Source organism: Entelurus aequoreus, linkage group LG07 (genome assembly GCF_033978785.1).
Source record: "Entelurus aequoreus isolate RoL-2023_Sb linkage group LG07, RoL_Eaeq_v1.1, whole genome shotgun sequence".
In the NCBI taxonomy this organism is placed as follows: Eukaryota; Metazoa; Chordata; class Actinopteri; order Syngnathiformes; family Syngnathidae; genus Entelurus; species Entelurus aequoreus.
In genome coordinates, this window is record NC_084737.1 from 36,469,964 (window position 1) to 36,495,690 (window position 25,727).

A 25,727-nucleotide genomic window follows, 5' to 3' on the forward strand; every position below is an offset into this window, starting at 1 on the left:
CATGAAAACAAAATCATCACAAACTGTCGCTTAAAGGCCTACTGAAACCCACTACTACCAACCACGCAGTCTGATAGTTTATATATCAATGATGAAATCTTAACATTGCAACACATGCCAATACGGCCGGGTTAACTTATAAAGTGGAATTTTAAAATTCCCGCCACACTTCCGGTTGAAAAACTCCTTTGGATATGATTTATGCGCGTGACGTCACAAAAGCAACGGAAGTGGTTGGACCCCATCGGACCCGATAGAAAAACCTCTTGTTTTCTTCGACAAAATTCCACAGTATTCTGGACATCTGTGTTGGTGAATCTTTTGCAATTTGTTTAATGAACAATGGAGGCTGCAAAGAAGAACGTTGTAGGTGGGATCGATCGGTGTCTTAGCGGCTAAGTACAATACTTACAGCAACACAACAAGGACTACTTACCCTGATAGCAGACGCCTAGCCGATGCTTGCCGCCAAACCCACGGATGAAGTCCTTCGTCGCGCCGTTGATCGCTGGAATGCAGGTGAGCACGGCTGTTGATGGGAAGATGAGGGCTGGCTGGCGTAGGTGGAGTGCTAATGTTTTATCATAGTTCTGTGAGGTCCGGTTGCTAAGTTGCTAAATTAGCCTTAGCGTTGTTAGCAACAGCATTGTTAAGCCTTACCAGGCTGAGAATTTTTAACCGTGTAGTTACATGTACATGGTTTAATAGTATTGTTGGTCTTCTGTCTATCCTTCCAGTCAGGGGTTTATTTATTTTGTTTCTATCTTCATTTGAGAACGATGCTATCACGTTAGCTCAGTAGCTAAGTGTGTCACCGATGTATTGTCTTGGAGATAAAAGTCACTTTAAATGTCCATTTCGCGTGCTCGACTCTCATTTTCAAGAGGATATAGTATCCGAGGTGGTTTAAAATACAAATCCGTGATCCACAATAGAAAAAGGAGAGAGTGTGGAATCCAATGAGCCAGCTTGTACCTAAGTTACGGTCAGAGCGAAAAAAGATACGTCCATCACTGCCTCACAAGTCCTTCACTGTAACGTTCCTCATCTACGAATCTTTCATCCTCGCTCAAATCAATGGGGTAATCGTCACTTTCTCGGTCCGAATCTCTCTCGCTCCATTGTAAACAATGGGGAATTGTGAGGAATACTAGCTCCTGTGACGTCACGCTACTTCCGGTACAGGCAAGGCTTTTTTTTTATCAGCGAGCAAAAGTTGCGAACTTTATCGTCGATTTTCTCTACTAAATCCTTTCAGCAAAAATATGGCAATATCGCGAAATGATCAAGTATGACACATAGAATGGATCTGCTATTCCCGTTTAAATAAAAAAAAATCATTTCAGTAGGCCTTTAAATTCGAACCCAATTCTTGGTTTTGGTATTTTGTAAATAAGGTTACACATTTTGCGTCATATTAAAAGGATAGAGCAAGAAGCAATTTTCATCTTCATTGCACACATGCATTTTTGCATCTTACATCATCAATCTTCCTTATTTCATATGGAAATCTGGATGGATGTCCACCCCACAGCACATATTTTTATTCTTGTAGAATGTTTTGCATTTGAAATAAGATTGTGAAACGTCCTCCCTTGCAGAGGACCTATTTATTTTGCTGGGTCAGAGGAGGTTGTGTGTGGCTGGATTTTGTATGAAATGTATAACTTTTAAACTCACTCAAATATTTACACATATCAAACACAAATTATATTTTGGAAGGTTTAAACTTTTAACAAGCCAGTGTGTTACAGGACAACACAGTTTTTTTTAAATCATTATTTTAAAGCAGCATGACACGTTGAAGAAAACAATAAAAGATAAGTAATTCAATCCGGGTGTGTTAGTCCGACTTTTCAAAAACCGAACACGATCAGATTAAGGTGTTTCCATGGGCTGCAGGAGGCTCAATTAGAGCCGAACTATTCGAGAAATAGGACTAATTTAGTGCATGGACACTAGTGACTGTTTCCCACAGAGGACTGCAATTTATCTGTGGCAGAGGTGGGTTTTGGTGTCTTGAAGTAATGCCATCTTTAAAAAATAAAATGACAAGCAAAACAAATATGTAAAACTACAAATTAACTTTATTTTGTCACTCCCTTTCGTTATTTTTGTTTATTTTCTACATTTATCTTACAAACAAAATGGAGTCGCCTGGGAGTGCTTTTAGATGTGGGAGTGGTCCTCAGCAGCACAAGTGTTTTTGTTCTTTTTTCCAAAGATTTTTTTAAAGCTGTCCAATTACTCAATACATATAGCAACAAAGTCACTAAGTTGGCAACCCTGATCTCTTCTGCTCCATTCTCTTATGCTCTGGCAGACGCTATAGAGTGCTATAAGCGGGCACAAATAGACTAAAAAACAGTTTTTACCCAAGAGCCATAGTAGCATTAATAATACCTGGGATTTATATAGCGCTTTTCTAAGTACCCAAAGTCACTTTACATGTTAAAAACCCATAATTTATTCACACCTGGTGGTGGTAAGCTACTTTCGTAGCCACAGCTGCCCTGGGGTAGACTGATGGAAGCGTGGCTGCCAATTTGCGCCTACGGCCCCTCCGACCACCACCTATCATTCATTCACCGGTGTAAGCGGCACCGGGGGCAAGGGTGAAGTGTCCCGCCCAAGGACACAACGGCATGGTAAGAGGCGGGGTGCGAACCTGCAACCCTCAGGTTTCTGACACGGGCGCTCTACCCACTACGCCATGCCGCTCCCAAACATTGAACAGGCCTGAGTGAGCACAATGTGTCCGTCATGTCCTCATGTGTCATGTCTTTTTAGTTTTCCGGACTATAATGTGCAAGCATATGTATCTGTATGCATATGTATGGATATATGCATGTGTGTGGATATATACATATATAGATACATATCTTCTTTTTACTATTTATATTACTAAAATATTGTGTATGCACCTTAGGAGATCAGCTCCAATTTCGTTGTTCTTTGAACCTGTTCACTGTAATAATGACAAATGAAACTCTATTCTATTCTATTCTATAATGTAATTCTATTTGTGGCGGTCCACCCTACAGATGAATGGAGGGTGGCGGGGGAGAGAGCACAGGGTAAATTCAGTGTTCTGATGGCTTCAAGGAAAAACTGTTCTTGAATCTTCACAATCAAACTTTCTCAAAATATGTACATTTTAAATAACTTAATTTTATTCACGTAAAACACGTAATTTAACCAATCCAATTGTACAAAAATACTCATAAATATTAGATTTTGCTAAAGTCACAAACAATGCCAATGAACTGTCAAAGTAGGTCGTAGACGTGAAAATAAATATATTTTTTTAGAATGAATTCTACATTCCACAGAAATCTTTGCATAGTAGTTGTTGGGTAATGTAGTTCATATTTCACAGACAAACCAAAGAGAGCTTTACAACATTATGATATGAAAAATAGTCGTCATGTGTTGTAACGTGCAGATCTTCTTTCAAAGCCAGAAGTTTCGCCGTGATTTGTCATCTTCTCCTGCGGGATTCATACAGCATGTGATCAATATCGGTGTAGAGCGCTGTGTGTACTAACAAATGAACTTACCTTCACACTGCCAACCATTTCTTCAAAAGACTTGAATGTAGAGGAGTGTCTAGGATGACAGAATATTTTGATAGGCGATATACAGTAGATCTTATAAGTGCACTGCTACGTAATCAATAGAAAAAAAGACATTTACCTCATAGATGGCACACTCATTGTGTGGCTCAGGGTGCTTCCGTCATTAAAAAAACAGATGCGAATGTAGTATAAAAAAAATACTATATTTGAATCATTATAATTTAGGATAATACATTTTCATCTCAAAGCTTACCGTGGCGGGCTTGGAAGGGGAAGAGCTCTGATGTGTTTGCAGCGTGAAGACAAAAACAGACGCACAAAGGAAATCAACCAGCTTTCCATTTAGATGACAACAACAAGCTTGTCCGCCATGTTCACCTGTGCTTCTGTGATTGGATTATGGCCTCTTAATGGCTAACACAACCTGATGGCAGGAGGAGGCTTTGATGTTTTGCAATAAATACTGTATACTAATGGGGTCATTTCTAGGGGTGTCCCGACACAACTTTTTCACTGATACGATACTGATATTGGTGCCTTGAGTAGTGGGTGATACCAATATTAATCCGATACAATATCAGCACAAATGTGTGGGATGTCAGAGAGCAATGGTAGGTATGAAACACACCAAACTATTCATTGTCACCGTTTGAAATGGACTTATGCTGTCTTTCAGTCGAAGTAGAGCGGTAATAGTGGTCACAATAATGTATTATATTTAGCTCATGACACAGTAAATTGAATGATGCTGACACATTTGTTACTGGATAGTTTCTAATACACCTTGTGGACTTTGTAAGTAACATGCAAGTATACTTATTTGATACTTGTTTGTATTGACAAATGTGGTGTTTTAACCTGCAATATTGTTCAATTAAGGACACATATGTAGCTTGCGTGCTATTGTGTGTTAGCTCCTAGTAGCCTATACTGTATTGTGCGGATATATTACCATGTTTACCTTTTGTAAATGACTTGACTAAAATACAAGAAAAGACCAACCTTGTGTGCTTATTGGAGGACATTTAGATGTTAATTGGCTGTACAGCTTTGCACAAGTGAAAACACTGCAGGACTTCTTGTATGAGATATTTTAGATGCAAGTCGATATTATTTGATATTTGCATTTTGCTGATATGGGACCGATATCTGATAACATAATTGTAATTGTGAAGTATCATGTTATTTTCAGTTTGCTACTTACCTCACTCTCTCATCTATCATGTGTCCATGTTAACAACAACATATAAATATGTTGAGCAAAAGGAAAATAATGATAATAATAACAACAATAATAATAAATGCCTTAAAGTTATAAAAGGACTTAAAGGTTTTTGTGAAAGACGCTAGTTTTATATGCCATTACGACACGTTTGCTTTTCCTTGACTGTTTTAGGGCTATCTGTTACAACAATAAAGAAAAGTGTGATGATAACAATGAAATCCAAAATGGAACCTACTGATTTGATTTCACACTGCAAAGTTATGTTTGTTTACTGTTAGATTAATACATGTTCCTGTGTAAAGATTGTTGAGTTGTCCATGCATCAAAAGGTTGCATATTCTATTCATTGTTGTATTCTTTTACAATTAACATGAGTTAACTTTTGTACACTTGAATGTAAGAAGGTCAAACACCGATTTTTAATGTTAGTTGACTCACCTACTGTAGGGCTTGTAGATAATTCTTTATATTTTAGTATACTGCAAGTAACTACTTTTTACATTTGTGTGACTGTTAAGAATTGTCAAAAGTTACTTAAAACATTATACGTACTGTACAATAGAATTGCAAATTAGTTTATGATGACAGCTGGCAGCAGCCTGACTCTCAAATAGATTAATATCAATGTATATTACTGGTAGTTTCAAAGAAAAAAGTTGACTCTAAATTGGAACACATTTTGAAATGACAAAATCTAATGCATCACTAGTCATTCACTAACTTACTGTGAAAAAATGACTAAATGTATGAGGTGAACAAATTAATTGTATGTATACTTGAGGTTAAACCTAAGTAGACAAGCCTAAAAACCCAAACACAGATGGACCAATACTGCCCTCCCTTGGTGCTGTACTGCTAATTTGGCAAACATAAAAGGGACACACTATAAACAGCTTGTTTTCTTTTGCTGTCATCGTGATAAGAATACATTATTCCATACTGATAGAATAACATTAATGTGTGATTTGAGTTGAAGCCTTAGAGCTGTTCTTTAAGAAGCTTCATAATTTACACGCATGGAGTGGCTTGGCCTGACTGTTGGCCTCCCCTCTGTCAGTCCGTCTGCCAGGATCAGATTGCCAAAATCCACCATTGTCATCTTGTGCTGAGAGGTCGCATTGCTAACAAGTATGTTCCTTCCTTAGACATTTGCGTGAGTGTTGAAGGGTACCTCATCTCTGCCAGCCTCCTGGTGATGACCACACCCAAATTGGACAATGCAGAAGATGTCACAATGCCTGCATGAGAGAGACCTTCCTTGGTCCTCACATATCTGCAGGTAGAAAGTAAGAGGCAGACATAAGAACTCGCTACACGAGCACAAACAGAATGCCTGCACATACACTTCATGCTGAAGCTTGCACTAACACAGCTGCTCCTAAACTAATTCAGGCTGTAAGGCTATTAACAGAGCACCAATCCTATTGCACCCAGAAAATCCCATCACTTGTTCCTTGCAGGGGGACCTCAGTGCATAAACACCTGACAAAACAACAAGCGATCCCACGTATGGTCTTTGTCAGGGTGCATGTTATTCGAACAAGTAGCACTCACACATTGGAGTTGCTGATGTCATCCATGGTTGCAGAGGCTGTAAGGTATCTGGAAAAGGGACAAAGCCGTGTGACTTATAACAGCGATTAGAGGGCTTTCCTCCCGGTTACGTAATCACAACACAGCATGACATGAAAAAGTGTGGTGCCACTGAAGACAACACGGGACGAGGGTTTAACATGACAATGACAGACCCGTTTGAAAATAGAAAGCTGCAAATCCACTTCAAACATGTGACGAGGAGCACTCACGGGGATGAGGTCTGAACTTCTTGCCAGCCTTTGGACAGGTTCTGTTTGAGGCTGCTGAGAGGACCCAGACCCAGCTGCCTCCTGATGTCGGCGGCATATTTCTCTTTGGCCAACACCAGCTGCCTCAATGTCTGGATTTCTTCCTCCATCTGAGGAAAAACACAACCGGATTAACACTCACGTGTTCAGCCCGAATGCAGCTGAGATCGGCTCCAGCACCCCCCGCAACCCCGAACGGGACAAGCGGTAGAAAATGGATGGATGGATTGTTTTGTGACACAAAAGAGCAGCCTCACCTTGGCAAGTTCAAAACGCAGATTGTCTATGTCTTCTTCTGTTAGATCTGTGGGGGGACATCCATTCACTGGCATGCTGCTGGACAAACTAATGGATGAAGTCCCACCAACACCTACACAGGAACAATAAATAGATAGATAGATAGATAGAAAGGTGGATAGATAGATAGATAGATGGATAGATAGAAAGATGGATCGGTGGATTGATAGATAGATAGATAGATAGATAGATAGATGAAATAAACAAAGAGTACTGTCCATGGTACTGAACTTATTTTCAGTCGAAGCTAGTTAGCTAGCAGCTAATGCTACCTGTTGTACATAATGCTAACGTTAGCCCACCAGAGACAAATAAAAAAAAGTCACAATAAAAAAACATTAGGACTAATTTTAAGTTCGAAGACTAGCCTTGAGAATGTGAAGAAGGTAGGTTTTCTTACCGGGTCGGTTCATGGCTGCTCACCAAGGAGAGTTTTGAAGAGACTCGTCTGCGTCGCTTGTTTCCATTCAATCAGCTCAACTTACAGCAGCAGCAGGATCACACACACACACACACACACACACACACACACACACACACACACACACACACACACACACACACACAACACACACACACACACACACACACACACACACACACTCACACGCGCACACACACACACACACACACACACACACACACACACACACACACACACACACACACACACACACACACAGAGAGAGAGAGAGAGAAAGAGAGAGAGAGAGAGAGAGGATCAATGCAGCTATTATTGGTAACACAAACATACACGCACAGTGTATGACATCATATGGCCCTTTGATTGGGAAATAAAAAATATTAAAAATAGTAATAAGTATTGTTTAAGTAACATGTTGCATAATAATAATCTATACTCCAATTATACGTATTAAAGCATCAATTCAAATAAAACTTAATAAATAAGTGCAGTACCAAAATGTAGTCTCTCGCAGATATAATAATTTGCTTACTTTTGATCTAAATCAGGGGTGTCAAACTCAAATACAGAGTGGGCCAAAATTTTAAACTGAACAAAGCTGCGGGCCAAGGTTGAACAAATTAACCTTTTAATAGGGACCCAAACAAGTTTTGCATTGAATATTGAACAAGCAAGGCTTATATAACTTTATAGTGACATGCAAAATCGAGTTTCAAATAATAATAATAATAATTAAAAAATATCAATGGCATATCAAATACAATTTAAATAAAAATTGAATGCCTGTTTTCTATTTGCAGCCTTCTAAGGTAAATATAAACATTAACTTTTTCCACAGGCTAATAAATTTGAAAATAAAATAACAATGAATAAACCAACCATTCAGGACTTTAAACTGCTAAGTTTGCAACACACTGATCTAATCTGATGTGCCCTAGCCAGATACCTGCCATATTTTCTTGGATGCTAGTTCCTACTCAGTGGCCTAGTAGTTAGAGTGTCCGCCCTGAGATGGGTAGGTTGTGAGTTCAAACCCCGGCCGAGTCATACCAAAGACTATAACAAAAAATGGGACCCATTACCTCCCTGCTTGGCACTCAGCATCAAGGGTTGGAATTGGGGGTTAAATCACCAAAAATGATTCCCGGGCGCGGCAACGCTGCCGCCCACTGCTCCCCTCACCTCCCAGGAGGTGAACAAGGGGATGGATGGGTCAAATGCAGAGAACAAATTTCACCACACCTAGTGTGTGTGTGACAATCATTGGTACTCTAACTCTAACTCTAAGCTCAAAGCTCAGGCTTTGAGCTGAGGCAACCTTCATTATCGAACGAAGGTGTTCATCAGTCAGATGTATCCTGTGAGACGTTTTCGTCATCTTCATTGAGGAGAAAAGTTGCTCACATAGATTAGTGCTGCAGAACAGGGAGAGCAATTGAGCAGCTTGGGTGCGGAGCTGAGGCATTGTGTCAGGGATGAATTGTGGAAACTGTGCGGCGCCAACAGCATCATACTTTGACTTCAGCGTGTCATCACACTGGAGTTCAATCAGCTCCATTTGGAGGTTAATTGGTGCTTTTTTCCACATCAACTGCGAAGGGATTACTAAGCAGTTCAAATCTACATTTCTGACCATCAAAGTCGCCAAATTGCCGTCTTAACTCAGCGCCGAGTACACTGAGTTTTTCAGCAAACTGTGCGCACACGTCGGTAGAGCATACTTGCCAACCCTCCCGAATTTCCCGGGAATTGCCCCTCCCGAAAATCTCCCGGGGCAACCATTCTCTCGTATTCCACCCGGACCACAGTCTTGGGGGCGTGCCTTAAAGGCACTGCCTTTAACGTCCTCTACGAGCTATCGTCACGTCCGCTTTTCATCCATTCTAACAACGTGCCGGCCCAGTCACAAGATATGTGCGGCTTCGGTACGCACACACACGTGAATGCAACGCATACTTGATCAACAGCCACACAGGTTACACTGAGGGTAGCCGAATAAACAACTTTAACACTGTTACAAATATACGCCACACTGTGAATCCACACCAAACAAGAATGACAAACACATTTTGGGAGACCATCTGCACCGTAACACAACATAAACACAACAGAACAAATACCCAGAACCCTTTGCAGCACTAACTCTTCCGGGACGCTACAAAATACACCCCCCAAAGCTGGACAGCCAATTAACATCTAAATGTCCTCCAATCAGCACACAAGGTTTGTCTTTTCTTGTATTTTAGTCAAGTCATTTACAAAAGGTAAACATGGTAATATATCCGCACAATACAGTATAGGCTACTTGGAGCTAGCACACAATAGCACGTAAGCTACATATGTGTCCTTAATTGAACAATATTGCAGGTTAAAACACCACATTTGTCAATACCCAGAACCCTTTGCAGCACTAACTCTCCCGAGACGCTACAAAATACCCCCACCCACACACACAGCTTGTAGCATCCCGGAAGAGTTACTGCTGCAAAAACTTCTGGGTATTTGTTCTGTTGTGTTTGTGTTGTGTTACGGTGCGGATGTTCTCCCAAAATGTGTTTGTCATTCTTGTTTGGTGTGGGTTCACAATGTGGCGCATATTTGTAACAGTGTTAAAGTTGTTTATACGGCCACCCTCAGTGTGACCTGTATGGCTGTTGATCAAGTATGCGTTGCATTCACTTGTGTTAGTGCGTGCAGAAGCCGCACATATTATGTGACAATTGTTGCGTTTGACCAGATGTTCCTCCAAGTGGGATGTAAAGCGCTGGTCAGTCCCAAGTTCCTTAATGACATATATACTGACTCAAAGGTACCACCCAGCACAGAATAGTTATTTTGTAATTTTATTGTCAAATATTTGAGAATAGAGACCAGCCTCGAACAACACATACAAATGCGCAGCCCAAGTTGATCTGGCATTCCACAGGTAAAAGCAACTCTTTTCACACAAAGAAAGCCCCCCCCCCCTCTCAACACTGATAAGAAGAGAGACTTGGGGGTTGTGTTCACATTCCTGATGGTTTACGACCCTGTCTAAATAGGCAATCTGAAGACAAAGAGAAACTAGTATACAGAGTAAAATTAATTTCAAAAATATGAGCTGATTCAAACATGATTATGAATAAAGAAATAGCTCTTAAACATATGCATTATCCACACTGGGCAAGCACGTCGTTGGACTGGATGAAAATCGGACGTGACGACAGCTCGGGGCAGATTTTCGGGAGGGGCACTGAAGTTTGGGAGTCTCCCGGGAGAGTTGGCAAGTATGAGAATTAGCGGTGAATGCGGTGTTACTGCGGCACCGCCGCTGTATATAATCGGCGGGCCAGCTCTAGTGTTAATTTGATATTGCCTCAAGGGCCAAATGAAATTACACGGCGGGCCAAAGAGTTTGACACCCATGATCTAAATGATTTGGTCTTACTAATAAAGAAATAAAGGTAATTGTGAGAAAAAATACATGTGTTAATATTTCTTGACAGGCTCCACTCGTCCTTTTGCTCTCTGTGAAAAAGGTTTTCTTTTTGCTGCAGCCATTGTTTGATTAATTTCAGAATAAAAATGACATCAATTACCCCCAAATATATATATCGAGTTCCTGTGAGAATTATTCTCCTAACTGCTTGAAGGAAAGGTGGGTTTTAAAGGGGAACTGCACTTTTTTATTTTTATTTTGCCTATCGCTCACAATCATTATGAAAGAAGGACATGACAACAGATGGATTTTTGTTTAATGCATTCTAACTTGTAAATAAACGTAAATAAAAGTCCGCTTACAGCTTACACCACTATTCCGCCCATAAAATCTATAAATAACCATTCAAAAACCGCCAACAATACTCCATTTACCTTTCATGTTTTGAATATTAACCAAGTATTAGTGATATTGTTATTATAAGCGCTGACGCAGACAAACAATTTATAGCGGCGCTGTGATCTCAAGCTATGTGTACACTTTTGACATGATCGGCTGGCGAGGTGTTTCCTTGCTTCCTTGCTCGCTGGAAGTTTATTGAACTTGATTTATGATTTAAAATCTCACCTGAACAGAAGAAGTCTGAGGATGTATTCCGACAAGTTGGTACACTTTGACATCCATTTAGCACCCGAGAACGACACAAAAAGATGCTTCATCTTCCTCCCCCCCCACAGCCCGTTTCTTCGTGAGGATTACAAGTCATTCTTCATCTAAATGGGAATATATGAACATCCTAACAGTCGGCATCCTAATGACAGCAGACCTTGTACAGTAAGTGATGTTGTATTATGTTTGTTGGCTCTCATGAAGTCTGCAATGAGTAAGAATCAGTGAAGAAAAAAAAGGCAAACCTCGTGATGTGTTTTGGAAATTAATGCGCCACGTATGTTTAAAATGATCAAAATACATAAATATTAAATGTTATTATAAATGTGCCCGTTATTACATTACATATATACTTACATCATGTATATAAAACATCAATGAAGGTGTTTTTTTCAAGGGCTATTTTTTACTATTATTACATATATACTGTATATAGTACCATTTGCCATATTCCTGCAAACAAAACCAAGCATGGCCAATAATTGCATTACTTTCATAGTAAATATGTAAAATTACAGGCAATTTACTGTAACTTTGGTACAGCAAGGCACTGTAATTCTGGCTGTAATTAACTCATAAATCGCAGCTGTGATGTTACAACCTATAGTTGTAACTTTATAGAATTACAATTGTGAAGTTAAAACCTAGAGTGGCCATTTTATTGTAATTAACTATAAAAGTATAACTGTGGTTACAGCATAGAGTTGTAATTTTATTGTACAGTGTCTTAAAGTGTAATTGATCATGAAGTCTGCAACAGTTTAAAAGAAAAGGACTTGTCTCCATCTACTGGTACAGGGACAAGCCTGCTAGGACTGCACTTTTTGCTTCTACAAATGAATGCCAAACCCCCTTTTTGAAACAATGAAGATTCTCACATTTACTGTAACATAACATATTTACATGCACTACTGGTGTTTATCTGATGCTATCAGAAGTATAATAATGTTGATATTGCTTTGTTGGGAAGATAACTTGTATTTTGTTGCAATAACATTCTAAATGTACAGGACAATAAGTGTTGGTATGGCAGCAAAAAATACATGTGTACTGCTGACAGACAATACAATAAGACAAACTTATGAAAACCTAACTTTCTTCTGAATGAGATGTAGTATTGACAGCAAATAATAATTGAATACGTCAAAATGTTTAGGAACATTTATTCACCAACAGCAAATTAGATCATGTTTTCTTCCAGACACACAATTACCATGCTACAACATAAAGGTTTCTATACTTTATATAGGCCAAGTGTATGTACAACCAACCTGCACCATTAAACCTTTGCTTGCACAATTTAATGGTTACAATACAACACTGCACCCGTTAAAATGGTTCCCCATCATCATTTGAAACCATGACAAAGTATGACATAAATTTAACTCCAATTCACTATAGTTGTACTCTGTACTACGTTCTTTTTGTTTCGTCATTTCCTGATCCATTGTACTGGTATTTTTTCCCCCCGTTTTAAACACACAGTGCATTCAACTTAGAACATGTACAGTAGCGTTTTCAGTATCTGAATGAAAAAGCTATGACAGGTACATCTATGTTTCATCGAGGGTTACAGGAAACATCATACGAGGGCCACAGAAGTCAACATCCATATCGTTAATAGCAGACGGTGGCTCGTCGCAGCTCACCGCTTGTAAACCGTTGCAACACATGATTAGCAGTGGACACACTGACAAAGTGGCAAATCTAGCAAACTGTGGGGATTTGCAAAACGCCTGGCAATAGATGCAAATCCATATATGACAAATTATATTCTCTCTGGGATTTCGGATCACTCATGATGTTCCGTACGAGATATAAGCGGAGTCAAACGAGTCAACAGTGATTACTCTCAGCACACCTCAAAACAAGATGAAAATGAGAATTCCTCTCATCTCAGGATTAAACAGATTTTGTAGTAAGCATTATTTCCCAGTGTTATGTTCTGCATTCCGACAACTTTTGCAGTGTATACTGGACAAAACACGCTAACTGTTTTGGATCATAATGAGATGTGTGTTGATATGACAACATTCCTCTACGGGGAATATGACAACCACTCATGAAACAGCCACACATTAGATCAAACAAACCCATGTTATAATAACAGAGGCTGCAAGGATGGAGTGAAACAAAGCTGAAGCAGATGCGCCAACACCCAGAAGTAATTAACACAGCAGGTGATGGTCTGCCGTGCCGCAACAACCTAGTGACTGGTGTGAAAAACACACAAAAGACAAGCACAACTTCTTAGACTAAACATAACTGCTTAATAACTGTTGTTCTCCTGCGTGGGATGGCACTGAGCGCTGCACCGAACCACAACACGCCGCTCTCCTAGCATAACTTGGGAGAACTGCATTAAAGTGGACATATTGCACATACTTTTGCAGCAACGTGATGAGCCTTAAACGCTGCAGAAGAGGAAGGAGAACACTGCGATGTGTGTTATAAATGAATGGTGCATGCTACACAATGATGTGAGTGAGGGCGAATTGGGGCCGTTAAGAGGATAAAGTAGGAGAAACCGAAAATTTAAAAAAAATAATTGCTCATTTCTTGTCATACTGTGGGGAAATAAATAGGGAAAGAGATGTAAGGTCGGTCTTTTCATGGGCCATGCGGACTATAGTCCCGCTCCTCTGCATGGCCTGCCTTGTGAAAGATGGATTCCTTCATGTCACTGAGGTGGCGCAGGGGAGCAGGCAGGACCGAGGCAAAGATGGACGGGTGCGGCCGGTTAGTTGAAGCCGGTGTCGGTGTGGTAGGAGTAGTGGCCGTCCGATGTCAGCTGGGTGGTTTCTGTCGCTGTTGGCTGCATCATTATGGGGTCACCTCCGGCCTCTACTAGAGCAACAGGAAGAAGACGCCTCAGTATTTAAACGCAGATGGACACATGCAGACCCACTCACCTCTCTCATCAGACTGCAGCTGAGCCTCCAGGTCTTCAGGGGACACGTAGAAGTCCTGTTCTTGACCCTCACGAGGCCGAGGTTTACATTTTCCGCAGCAACAGTTGCAGCAGCAGCACAGGCAGCAGCAAAAGTAGCAGCCCGTGGCCAGGCCACAGAACACAAACAGCGCCTGCAAGGCAGTGAAACGGTGAAGTTCGATGGCGGACACTAGGGCTGCACACTTAATCAACATCTAATCCACGTTGAGGCTTTTTATTTTTTTCTCTCCTCCATCTTCAAATCAGAATGGTTGAGCCTTGCATCCTTAGCTTGCTGGCCAATCAAAAGTATTTACAGGAAACAGCAAGTTTGTGTATGTTGCAGCTGATATGCTAATATCTAACACCACTTGCGTTGTATTAGCGTACAGCAGGGATATTCAACTAAATTGTTTTGGGGGCCACATTTCTAGAAAGCTAGGCACCGTGTGCTGGATGTCTCTATTTACTAATTTTTTATTTTGTATATTCTGGAGAACCAGCATCCTCTACCGTCAACATTGGATCTTGGTCTATTTATTTTGTCAGTTACAGAAGTGCACTTCTGTTTTTAAGGACCTTCTGAGTCTCTCACATGTTTTATGAATTGAACTCGTGGACCACCAGGTGAATAACCCAAATGATGAAAAAAATTACCTAAAATGGAACCTTGAGGAACACTATTAGTATGACATAAGACGTTGAACAAATGACTACAAACTGAAACTGAAGTGAACAAGCAACAGCAACACCTTAGCTACATGAGTAACATTACGATGAAAATGTGTCACTGCCAAAAAGAAGAGGACTTAAAGGGGCGTCTTGAGGAAGGCCACAGTTATGTAAATCATAAGTTTGTCCATCGTTTTCCTATCAAAGTACAGTGGTGTTTGAAGGAACTTGGTGCTAAAATGTTTGTATGGCTTCATTCCCTTGCCGAATTTGGCCCCACAGTCTGAAAAGGGTCCAACTGCGGCTTGGGTGTTTCTGTCATGACATAAGAATGCCTAACGGGTGTTTCTGGATAGCGTTTTAACAAATAATCGCATATAGTTTCGCAAGGTTTACGGATTTGATGTCATTTCTCTTTCCATATTGGCACTTTGATGTCGTCTAGAGAAAATATTTGATGAGCGATTATATCAGTGAGCAGGCTATTTCTTCTTTTATATTATTTTGTATGAATGTTATACAATGCAAATCTTTATTTGTTTAACATCAGTTCCGTGTAACACATCTGGTTTTGTCGCAACAACATCCTGTAGCCGCATTCAGGCCTTCAAAAAAAAAAGTATGCCAATATATGGCAGTTAACGCCACACAATGTTATTTTACTACTATGGCCTCATCCCTTTTTTCTTCCCCTAACGTTAACCAATTCCTTAGTTGTTTCTAAGTTAGTTTCACGCAACCTGTGCAGACTGAAAATCTTATTTTGAAACTGTGGGCAGATGTTAGAAATGGGGCATTCTAGTCTGCAAAAACGAAAAACCCCAACAGCACAAGAACGCCTATTTGTGGCCGTAGTGGGATTATATTGCCCGGGCCGCCAGTTGAATAGCCCTGTTGTACAGTATTACTGTACAGTATCTGCAAAAACGTTTTAATGGTGACAGTGTAAAATGGCAGAAAGAAATTCTCTGGGCTTAGTTCGAAAATGAGGCTACGTCAAGTGCCCAAGGATGTTGTAAGCGAATATACTGTATAGGCATTAATAATCCCAAATATTTCGGAAAGTAGATTAATGCACGTTGTTCTAATGTGTGGCAACCTGAGACGAGAAAAAAAGTAACATTACTTCTTTACCTCATCATTTTAGATATTTCTCGCATTTGAATGAATTTAATCTAAAAATCTACATTTTTTGCAGAAAAATAGCTATTTTTTTATTCCTCCAAATCGTGCATTCCTTGCAGAGACAAACAGAAGAAGCATGAAATCACTTCAATCCGATCTTACCTTTGCCCACCAGCTTGAGAGTACAAAGTAAGTGTTGACATTCTCCTCTCCAAACTGCTCGGCCACATACAGTCCCAGCGAGCCATATTTGTCATAAATATTGCGCTTTGTGGCATCATTGAGGATGGCGTGGGCATTGTTTATCTCCTTGAACTTATCAGCCGCCTCTGGATTGTCAGGATTCTTGTCGGGGTGAAACTTCAGTGCCAGTTTCCTGCATAGAATAACATGGAAAGTCGCACCAGACAGCCACTAGAACCGTAGTGTGGCATCTTCCTCACAATGGGTGGGTGTGGTCTCACCTGTAGGACCGCTTGATGTCATCATTTGTGGCCATCTTTTCCACTCCCAGCACATGGTAGAGGGACTCACCCGCGGTGGACAGAGAGCGCTGCCTCTGCTGCTCAGCCATGATGCCTCACGTCCACAGGCTGCACAAACAACAAACTAGTATATGTGAACAATTCTATACATCTTGGCAAAAAGAGAATATATCTCCAATTGGAGAGATTAAATGGTGCTGACTGCGGCCAACAGCTGGCCCAGCTCTGCAGAGTCAAAGGGGGAGCAAGTCCTGGATTTATGACACTCGCCTGCAGTGCATTTGTCATGCACTAATAAAGTAACTTTACATTGTAACGTGCCCTAATATTTGCAAGGCATCCTTTGTGATATTGTCTTGGCCAAGGATGCTTCAAAAGAGCACATATAAAAAACGTATTTCTCAGAATAAATACACCATATCAAGCTCCTCATATTGAGACGGATAAAGCCACGATCGAGGCAGGTTTGTGAAGATAACATTAGCAAAAATCGGTCTCTTTGTTGGAATTGCGCTCAACTCAAATGTCAATAAGAAGGATTAAAGGCCGTGAAAACGATGCAAGGAGCATAATCTCTGCACATCATCATCACCATCATCATCAGCAGCACTGCCATGGCGCGCAGCATCCATGTTGGTTTGCCTCCTGGCCTGCTCTTGATGCAAGGCAGGCCCGCTCGTCGGAAGCCTTTTCGAAGGGCAACCGCCATCGTGCACGGGAAAACAGAACCAGGCGACGAGAAGGAGAAGACTCACCTTTGACGCAGCTCGGATACGAGGAGACAGAAACGATGAACAGGTAGCTAGAAAGGACAGTGTAGCGTGACTATGGCTGCATCACTCCGCGGACCCTCTGTAGCGCCCACCAACCATGGACAGCTGCAGCAGAACCTTGGCCCCGCCCCCTTCGGCGACGCGCCGTGCGCATTCATGCCGACCAGGACGACGCGAGGATGCGGGAAGCGGGGGCGCGCCGAAAAAGAGACGTGACTACATGTAAAAAAAAGTACAACGAAGTTTGGCATGAACATTTTTAAAATAAGTGTAAGTACAATTTAATGTGGCTACCTTGCCACATTATCAAACAAAAATAGTATAAATACTGATTACATTTAATTTATCAACCTGGTTTTAGACAAAAAAAATTTTTACGGTGTATGACAAGTTTATTTTAGTAATTTTAATATTGCATATAAGTTGACAAAAATAGCTAAATAGAGCACTAGATATTTATTTAAAAAAACAATCACCCTTCCAGCTCCTCAGCAACTGTGACGTCACCATCTCCACCAATGGCTGAGCTCGTAACAATGACGTGGCTATCGCGAGGATATCACGTTAGCTTGGCTTGTTAGCCAGCCGCGGAAAAACCTCATTGGGAGCCTGTAGTTTACAAAATACTTCTTCCTGGAGAACCAATAGTTCTTCTTCCTATAATTTCACATTATCTTCACGTCTACAAGGAAATAAATAAACCCTGGACCTTGCGTTTGGACGGTAAGTTAGCGGTCGGCTAACTAGCCGCGGCTGTTTCCCGGGAGGAGGAAATGGGTTTGTTTTGGGATGTTCAAATGAGTTTAGCGCTAGATGTTGTCCACATGACTTTCGGCGCTGTAGCACATTAGTCCTGTCATTGTCGTACTATGCTGGTGGTAAACACCATGATATGTGTGTTTGTTTTTATATTAGTTCTCCGTTCTACCCCTACTGTTGCTGTAGGTACTTCAAGCCACCAAACCGTGTCAGTCGTGGCCACGTCTTTCTGCCTCAGCTAAAATATGTTTCTCTAAACAGGCTTCCAATGATGAGTTATGCCGAAAAGCCTGAAGACATCACAAAAGACGAGTGGATGGACAAATTAAACAACGTGCACATTCAGAGGGCAGACATGAATCGTCTCATTATGAACTACCTGGTGACAGGTGAGGCTCCTCCCCTGGGGGCGTGGCCTTGAAACGATGCAAGAGTAAATGACACATGCCTAATTAATGTGTATGTGCTTTATGTTTCTAGAGGGGTTTAAAGAGGCAGCAGAGAAGTTTCGGATGGAGTCTGGCATCGAGCCGAGTGTGGACTTGGACTCTCTAGATGAAAGGATAAAGATCCGAGAGATGATTTTGAAGGGACAGATCCAGGAAGCTATAGCACTCATCAACAGCCTACACCCGGAGCTGCTCGACACCAACCGATACTTGTATTTTCATCTGCAGGTACAGCTGCACATGACAGGTCTGTTTGTATTGTGGTTCCTGGAACACTGGACAAACAGTATGGAAAAATGAAGGATGTCCTTCAGACCACCACTTCCTAGTTAGAATAATAGTGATTTATGAGGACGCGCACATTAACGACTTAATTCTTGTGACTGTACAAGTGTCTTGTAAAAATATAACTACATTCTCATTACATATCAGCCTTATGTTTTTAACGATATAGCTTTAATCAACAAAGCAAAACATTCATTGCATGTACCTTATTTCTCTGGTACAGCAGCAACATTTGATTGAGCTCATCAGGCTAAGGGAGACGGAGTCAGCGTTGGAGTTTGCTCAGACACAGCTGGCCGAGCAGGGGGAGGAGAGTCGTGAGTGTCTCACAGAGATGGAGAGAACGCTCGCCCTTTTGGCCTTTGATAACCCGGAAGAGTCGCCCTTTGGAGACCTGCTCAACATGATGCAGCGGCAAAAGGTAGTCTAGAAATATAAAAATGATGTGCTGTTCATTGCACTTAGTCATTCACACAGTGGGGTATTTAACATAATAATGTCTTCTTCTTATTGGAAATTTCTTGCAAGATCCTCCAGGAATTCATAATGTTTCGATCGTGCCAATTCTTGCAAATTTAACCAATTCATGCAAATTATGCGCATCCCTTCAATTTTGTCCAAAGCTAGACACTTCCCTGCACATGCTGGCTAATCTTTATTTTCGCCAATGAAATGTGTTTTGCTTCCAGAGTTGCGTGCAAAGTTAAAGTCAACTGTCTAATGAAAACTTATGTTCGATTCTTGTGTAGGCAGACCAGGAACAGCAACATCAAAATTCAATCAATCAAACTTTGTTTATAAATCCAGGGTTTCCCCTTAATGTATTTGATTGTGGGGGTGCGCCACAGCAAAATATTATCCGCCACACTTTTACAAATTATAGTTTTTTACGTAGTTCAAGTTTACCGGCCCAACTTAAACAATTATTGCCTTCATGCACACGTTTTCCCCTCCGTGCTTCACTCCTAGACACATAACAACACTTCCTCAATCTCCGCCAAAACGGTGTGTTCAAGATCATCGAAAAAAGTAACGTCATAACACACTAACATACACTTTAACACCGAGTTAACTTTAAAGTGTGAATGGATATATATAGTTTATTTACGCACTATTGACTAGTAATGCACCGAAAAAAGATGTACTCTAAACACCGGAAAAGTGCTGCCAAAACCCGATGTTGTGATGATGTAAGCAATACGCACAGGGTTGTCTGGATCGGAAGCAGCATTTCCGCGCTGTGGACATACTTTAATGTATTCGAGATATATACCCGCGGACAGACAAAATTTAAGATGACTGTGGCGGCCTTTAAGGAAAGGAAGGCTGTGTGACGTCAGGCTTTATGCAGCTCTCTTTTCGTTGCGGACATGAAGCGACAGAAGTAAAGAGTGTTTCAACACGAGTACAGTCAACACTAACACCAGACATGAATGCTAGATTTGTTGCTAGTTGTTTTTAATAAATAAATAATGACTAAAAGGATTGGAGAAATCTCTAGAAAACAATTCTCAACAAAGTACATTTTACAATATAAAGCAACAATTTAAAAATAGAGCAAACCGATATGTAAGAAAAATATATGTTCATACTATAATAAAAAATAACACATTTGTTGCAAATGTATGTATACATTTTTTTTGCCTTTTTCAAGAAAATATATGCATCATAGCAAATAATGTCGGAATGACCATGCGCCTACAGCCACAGGTATCTTGTCAATCCAGGGGAAACCCTGATATAGCCCTTAAAGGCCTACTGAAACCCACTACTACCGACCACGCAGTCTGATAGTTTATATATCAATGATGAAATCTTAACATTGCAACACATGCCAATACGGCCGGGTTAACTTATAAACTGCAATTTTAAATTTCCCGCTAAACTTCCGGTTGAAAACGTCTATGTATGATGACGTATGCGCGTGACGTCAATAGTTAAACGGAAGTATTCGGACACCATTGAATCCAATACAAAAAAGCTCTGTTTTCATCTCAAAATTCCACAGTATTCTGGACATCTGTGTTGGTGCATCTTTTGCAATTTGTTTAATGAACAATGAAGACTGCAAAGAAGAAAGTTGTAGGTGGGATCGGTTTATTAGCGGCTGGCTGTAGCAACACAACCAGGAGGACTTTGACTTGGATAGCAGATGCGCTAGCCGACGCTAGCCGCTGACCGCACGGATGATCGGGTGGAGTCCTTCGTCCTTCCGTCGATCGCTGGAACGCAGGTGAGCACGGGTGTTGATGAGCAGATGAGGGCTGGCTGGCGTAGGTGGAGCGCTAATGTTTTTATCATAGCTCTGTGAGGTCCCGTTGCTAAGTTAGCTTCAATGGTGTCGTTAGCAACAGCATTGTTAAGCTTCGCCAAACTGGAAAGCATTAACCGTGTATTTACAGGTCCATGGTTTAATAGTATTGTTGATTTTCTGTCTATCCTTCCAGGCAGGGGTTTATTTCTTTTGTTTCTATCTGCATTAAAGCACGATGCTATCATGTTAGCTCCGTAGCTAAAGAGCTTCGCCGATGTATTGTCGTGGAGATAAAAGTCACTATGAATGTCCATTTCGCATTCTCGACTCTCATTTTCAAGAGGATATAGTATCCGAGGTGGTTTAAAATACAAATCCGTGATCCACAATAGAAAAAGGAGAAAGTGTGGAATTCAATGAACACTTGTACCTAAGTTACGGTCAGAGCGAAAAAAGATACATCCTGCACTGCACTCTAGTTCTTCACTCTCACGTTCCTCATCCACAAATCTTTCATCCTCGCTCAAATTAATGGGGTAATCGTCGCTTTGTCGGTCCGAATCGCTCTCGCTGCATTGTAAACAATGGGGAAATGTGAGGAGCCCTTCAGCCTGTGACGTCACGCTACTTCCGGTACAGGCAAGGCTTTTTTTTATCAGCGATCAAAAGTTGTGAACTTTATCGTTGGTTTTTCTCTACTAAATCCTTTCAGCAAAAATATGGCAATATCGTGAAATGATCAAGTATGACACATAGAATGGATCTGCTATCCCCGTTTAAATAAAAAAAATTCATTTCAGTAGGCCTTTAATCACATGTTTTCTCAAAGGGCTTAGGACAGGGGTCGGCAACCTTTACCACTCAAAGAGCCATTTTGGCAAGTTTCACAAAAGAAAAGAAAGTAATGGGAGCCACAAAAAATTTTTTTAAATGAAAAACACTGCATACAAAGCTTAAATGCTTTGTGCTATGTTAACCAGGTGTCTCCGACACACGCACCGGCACGCACTTTAATGTGGAAATTTGATGTTAGTGCAGCCCGCGAGTTTTGAGTGAATGGCGCTTGATAGCGTCATGCTTGCCAACCCTCTCATTTTTCCCGGGAGACTCCCGAATATCAGAGCGTGATGACACTGCATTTGGTGCCCTCTACAGTCTGCCCTAACAGTGTACGTGCTCAACCACACGTAGAATGCTATTTCAGCTTGCTCACGTAAGTGACAGCAAGGCGTACTAACTCAGCAGCCACACATCTTACACTGACGGTACCAATACCCAGAATCCCATGCAGCCCTAACTCTTCCGCTCAACCAACGCACGGAGAGGGGGGGGGGGGGGGGGGGGGGGGTTGATGTGTGGGGGGATTTGGTGGTAGCGGGGGTGTATAATGTAGACCGGAAGAGTTAGGGCTGCATGGGATTCTGGGTAATGGTTGTGTTGTGTTTATGTTGTGTTACGGTGGGATGTTCTCCAGAAATGTGTTTTTCATTCTTTTTTGGTGTGGGTTCACAGTGTGGCGCATATTTGTAACGTAACAATGTTAAAGTTGTTTGATACGGCTACCGTCAGTGTAAGCTTTGTGGCTGATGAGTAAGTATGCTTTGCTGTCTCCTGTGTGTGCAAGTAATAACAACATGCAACATGTGGCTGGACTGGCACGCTGTATGTAAATGCTATAGAGGACAATTACTGCAGTGCAATTAGGGCACGCCCTTTATTTAGTAATTAGAGTGTAAATTTTTTCCCTGGGAGTAATCTATGAGAGACACTGAGATCCATAAATCTCCTGGGAAAATCGGGGGGGTCGGCATGTATGTAGCTGAGCCGCATCAGAGTGGTCAAGGAGCCGCATGCGGCTCCGGAGCCGCGGGTTGCCGACCCCTGGCTTAGGAACTGGTACATCAACTTACGAGCACATTGCGTTCCACGACTGAGCTTGTGACTCAAAACACTTCTTCTTAAAGCAACCTTTCCCATTAAAATGAATTGAAGTCAATTTAATCAGTGCTTGGCCCTCCCCAAACACCATAGTTTTAACATCTAACATGCCTTTTAAAAAGGAAAACACACATGTATACAATTAATACTATTTGAAAACATTACATTATAATAGAATGTACTACAAATGACCACATTAGTTTTATAAATTAAAAATGAATTTGTAGCTACTAATTTTGACCATCGCAATTTATACAACATCTTTCAAAAATGCATCATCTGAATTCATTTAATGTTGAAAAGCATTTCAAATAGAGCAATATCATTGAAGAATCATTTACTACTGTGTATAGAATGTTATGAATGTTGCAAACATTTGGCAGTATGTTTTAGAGAAGTGTTTTGACCTGAACTATAGGAAGGTTAAATTTGAAATGGAAATGTGCGTGTCAAGCGTGTAAAGGCCTGTCTTGCTTGATGCACAGGTGTGGAGTGAGGTGAACCAAGCTGTGCTGGACCATGAAAACAGGGAGTCCACTCCCAAACTAGCTAAACTCCTCAAGTTACTGCTGTGGGCACAGAACGAGCTGGACCAGAAGAAGGTGAAATATCCTAAAATGACTGATCTGAGTACGGGAACCATCGAGGACCCCAAGTGAACAAACAAACAAGGAAGGCCTCTTAGATTATAATCAGAATGTGTGACAACCATAGCGATGTTACACCTGGTTAGTGGGTTAAACCGGGATTCTTTATTTATTTTGGTTAAACTTAGTCATGACTGTTGCACGTAACCAGCATCATGTATGTTGCCATGGAGATATGTTTTGTGAACAGTTAATTCATACTGTATGTTCATGCAACTGGTGTTAATTTAACAGTATTCCCTTTATTATTTTTTGTGTAGCAATACAGTTACTGATTATTTTTTATTCCTGTTTAATACAAACATGGAATAACACTCCTCTTTCCCCCAAAAAACTATACCTTCTATCACTGTTTGGTCTACATTGTAACATTTGTGCTACCGTTTTTGTGCAACCCAGTCACAACTACATTCAGCCATGATAACTAAAACTGGCTTAAATCGCTATCTCGAATGACAGCTTATTATTAATAAATAAATGCTATGTTTTATTTCATTTGTCTTGAAGGAGAGATTAGTATTTCATTTATTGCACAGACTGTAAATCGTTGCATTTTCAAAGTAACATTTAAATACCCCTCCTGGATTCTAGGGGAGTTGTTGGTCAGCAAATACAAATTTTGTATATTTTTGTTTCTTGAACGCCTTGAGTGTGTATTATTTATTGTGACAGTTGTGCCCACATGACATTAGCTTGCTTAAAAAAGCAAGTTGATTGTACAAGAGGGATACTGTGATGAGAGTACAACTGTGAAAGTTTAAATGGGTGAACTTCTTTTTTAAAGTCAATACATATTTAGATTGAGCCCTTTTGTGTAAATTTACAATTTAACAATATATAAATTACTTAAAACCGAATATACCTAATCGGTAAAAATAAAATGCTTTAACTTTTTTCTTTTTAATGTGATCAAAATGAGTTGCAAAGGAATCTTTTAATCTAGCGTTGTCTGACTTTTGGTCCAACAGTTGTTTCACTTTGACCGCATGCAAGTGTCTAATTTACCGCAGGAAGGGCACTTTACTTCTAGAATCAAACCAACCTTGCTGCTAGTTGTCCATCTTTAAGTTCTTTAAAGGTTGTGTTGTCTTTCTATTGACTTGCGCTGGCATATTGAGACATGGAGTGCTCACGTCCCTTTTATTATTCAACATTTATAAGATCGATTTGCAAATATTAAAATAAACACAACTTTTGTGAAACATTTTTTTCTGTCTTGGTTTGTTTTTTTTCCTCAAGTTTAGGTTTAAACAAATTACAACAAAAAATTAAAAAAAACATTGGTTCATTTGTACTTACTTTACAATTTGACCAACAGTAATTTTACCAATTAAATGTTTGAAAATGTTAAATTAAAAAAAATGTCTATAACATAAATTAACTATGATTATAATATCACATATTTATTCATTCTAACCCTACCTTGTATTGTTTAGGAATGTTTGGATCAGGGTTTAATGCTGACGATTCCAATACCGATCATCCATGAGTGAGAATGACCGATACCAATGCCAATACCAGTCTCATGTATTAACCATACATTTTTCAATTAATTTATGCTCAGTGCTATTCACAGTTTATTAATATCAACACAATATTTATACTAGTTCACTATTGTTTTTATTACATACAATTGGTCAAGCAAAGAAAGTCAATAGTACACTGTAAAGCAGATATATTTAACTGGCGGCCCGGGGGCCAATTCTGGCCCGGCAGTTACACCAGACCGACCCCAGCATTTAGTTCAAAATGTGGGGGAAATTTTGTTTGCAGTGAATTCCTAAAAACACTAGAGCAAAGCATAAAGTTTATGATTTTATGTAAGAGGAAAAGGGAGGAAACGATCAAACTGTCAATAGATGGAATTGATATTGAAAGGGTTTATGAACTTAGATTTTTAGGAGTGATACTGGATGACGGTCTGACATGGAAATCTCATATTGCACATGTACG

At 40.5% G+C, this 25,727-nt stretch overlaps 3 protein-coding genes across 9 annotated transcripts; 1 reads left to right on the forward strand and 2 right to left on the reverse strand.

The window, feature by feature from the left end:
• Positions 1–243: 243 nt before the first annotated feature.
• LOC133653762 (glucose-induced degradation protein 8-B homolog) lies at positions 244–24,971 on the forward strand. Of its 4 annotated transcripts, none has more exons than XM_062053416.1 (5): positions 244–519; positions 18,463–18,590; positions 18,682–18,878; positions 19,159–19,356; positions 23,613–24,971. In XM_062053416.1, exons 2-5 carry the CDS (start codon positions 18,470–18,472, stop codon positions 23,784–23,786), a joined length of 690 nt encoding a protein of 229 aa, XP_061909400.1. In that variant the 5' UTR covers positions 244–519; positions 18,463–18,469; the 3' UTR covers positions 23,787–24,971. The 4 variants fall into 4 exon arrangements, with proteins under 4 accessions (XP_061909400.1, XP_061909403.1, XP_061909404.1 ...); XM_062053419.1 differs by lacking the exon at positions 244–519 and adding an exon at positions 17,691–17,712; XM_062053420.1 differs by lacking the exon at positions 244–519 and adding an exon at positions 18,153–18,165.
• Positions 3,152–7,495, reverse strand: LOC133653761 (tumor protein D54-like). The gene is made up of 9 exons (XM_062053415.1): positions 7,345–7,495; positions 6,905–7,017; positions 6,609–6,757; positions 6,358–6,405; positions 5,975–6,076; positions 3,832–3,858; positions 3,697–3,732; positions 3,561–3,609; positions 3,152–3,491 (listed from the first exon to the last, which is right to left on the reverse strand). Exons 1-9 carry the CDS (start codon positions 7,355–7,357, stop codon positions 3,426–3,428), a joined length of 603 nt encoding a protein of 200 aa, XP_061909399.1. The 5' UTR covers positions 7,358–7,495; the 3' UTR covers positions 3,152–3,425.
• dnajc5aa (DnaJ (Hsp40) homolog, subfamily C, member 5aa) lies at positions 12,601–18,608 on the reverse strand. Of its 4 annotated transcripts, none has more exons than XM_062053423.1 (5): positions 18,581–18,608; positions 16,649–16,777; positions 16,347–16,560; positions 14,368–14,539; positions 12,601–14,302 (listed from the first exon to the last, which is right to left on the reverse strand). In XM_062053423.1, exons 2-5 carry the CDS (start codon positions 16,756–16,758, stop codon positions 14,196–14,198), a joined length of 603 nt encoding a protein of 200 aa, XP_061909407.1. In that variant the 5' UTR covers positions 16,759–16,777; positions 18,581–18,608; the 3' UTR covers positions 12,601–14,195. The 4 variants fall into 4 exon arrangements, with proteins under 4 accessions (XP_061909407.1, XP_061909408.1, XP_061909406.1 ...); XM_062053424.1 differs by lacking the exon at positions 18,581–18,608 and adding an exon at positions 17,425–17,617 and having other exon boundaries at positions 12,601–14,299; XM_062053422.1 differs by lacking the exon at positions 18,581–18,608 and adding an exon at positions 17,425–17,615 and having other exon boundaries at positions 16,649–16,793.
• Positions 24,972–25,727: the final 756 nt, after the last annotated feature.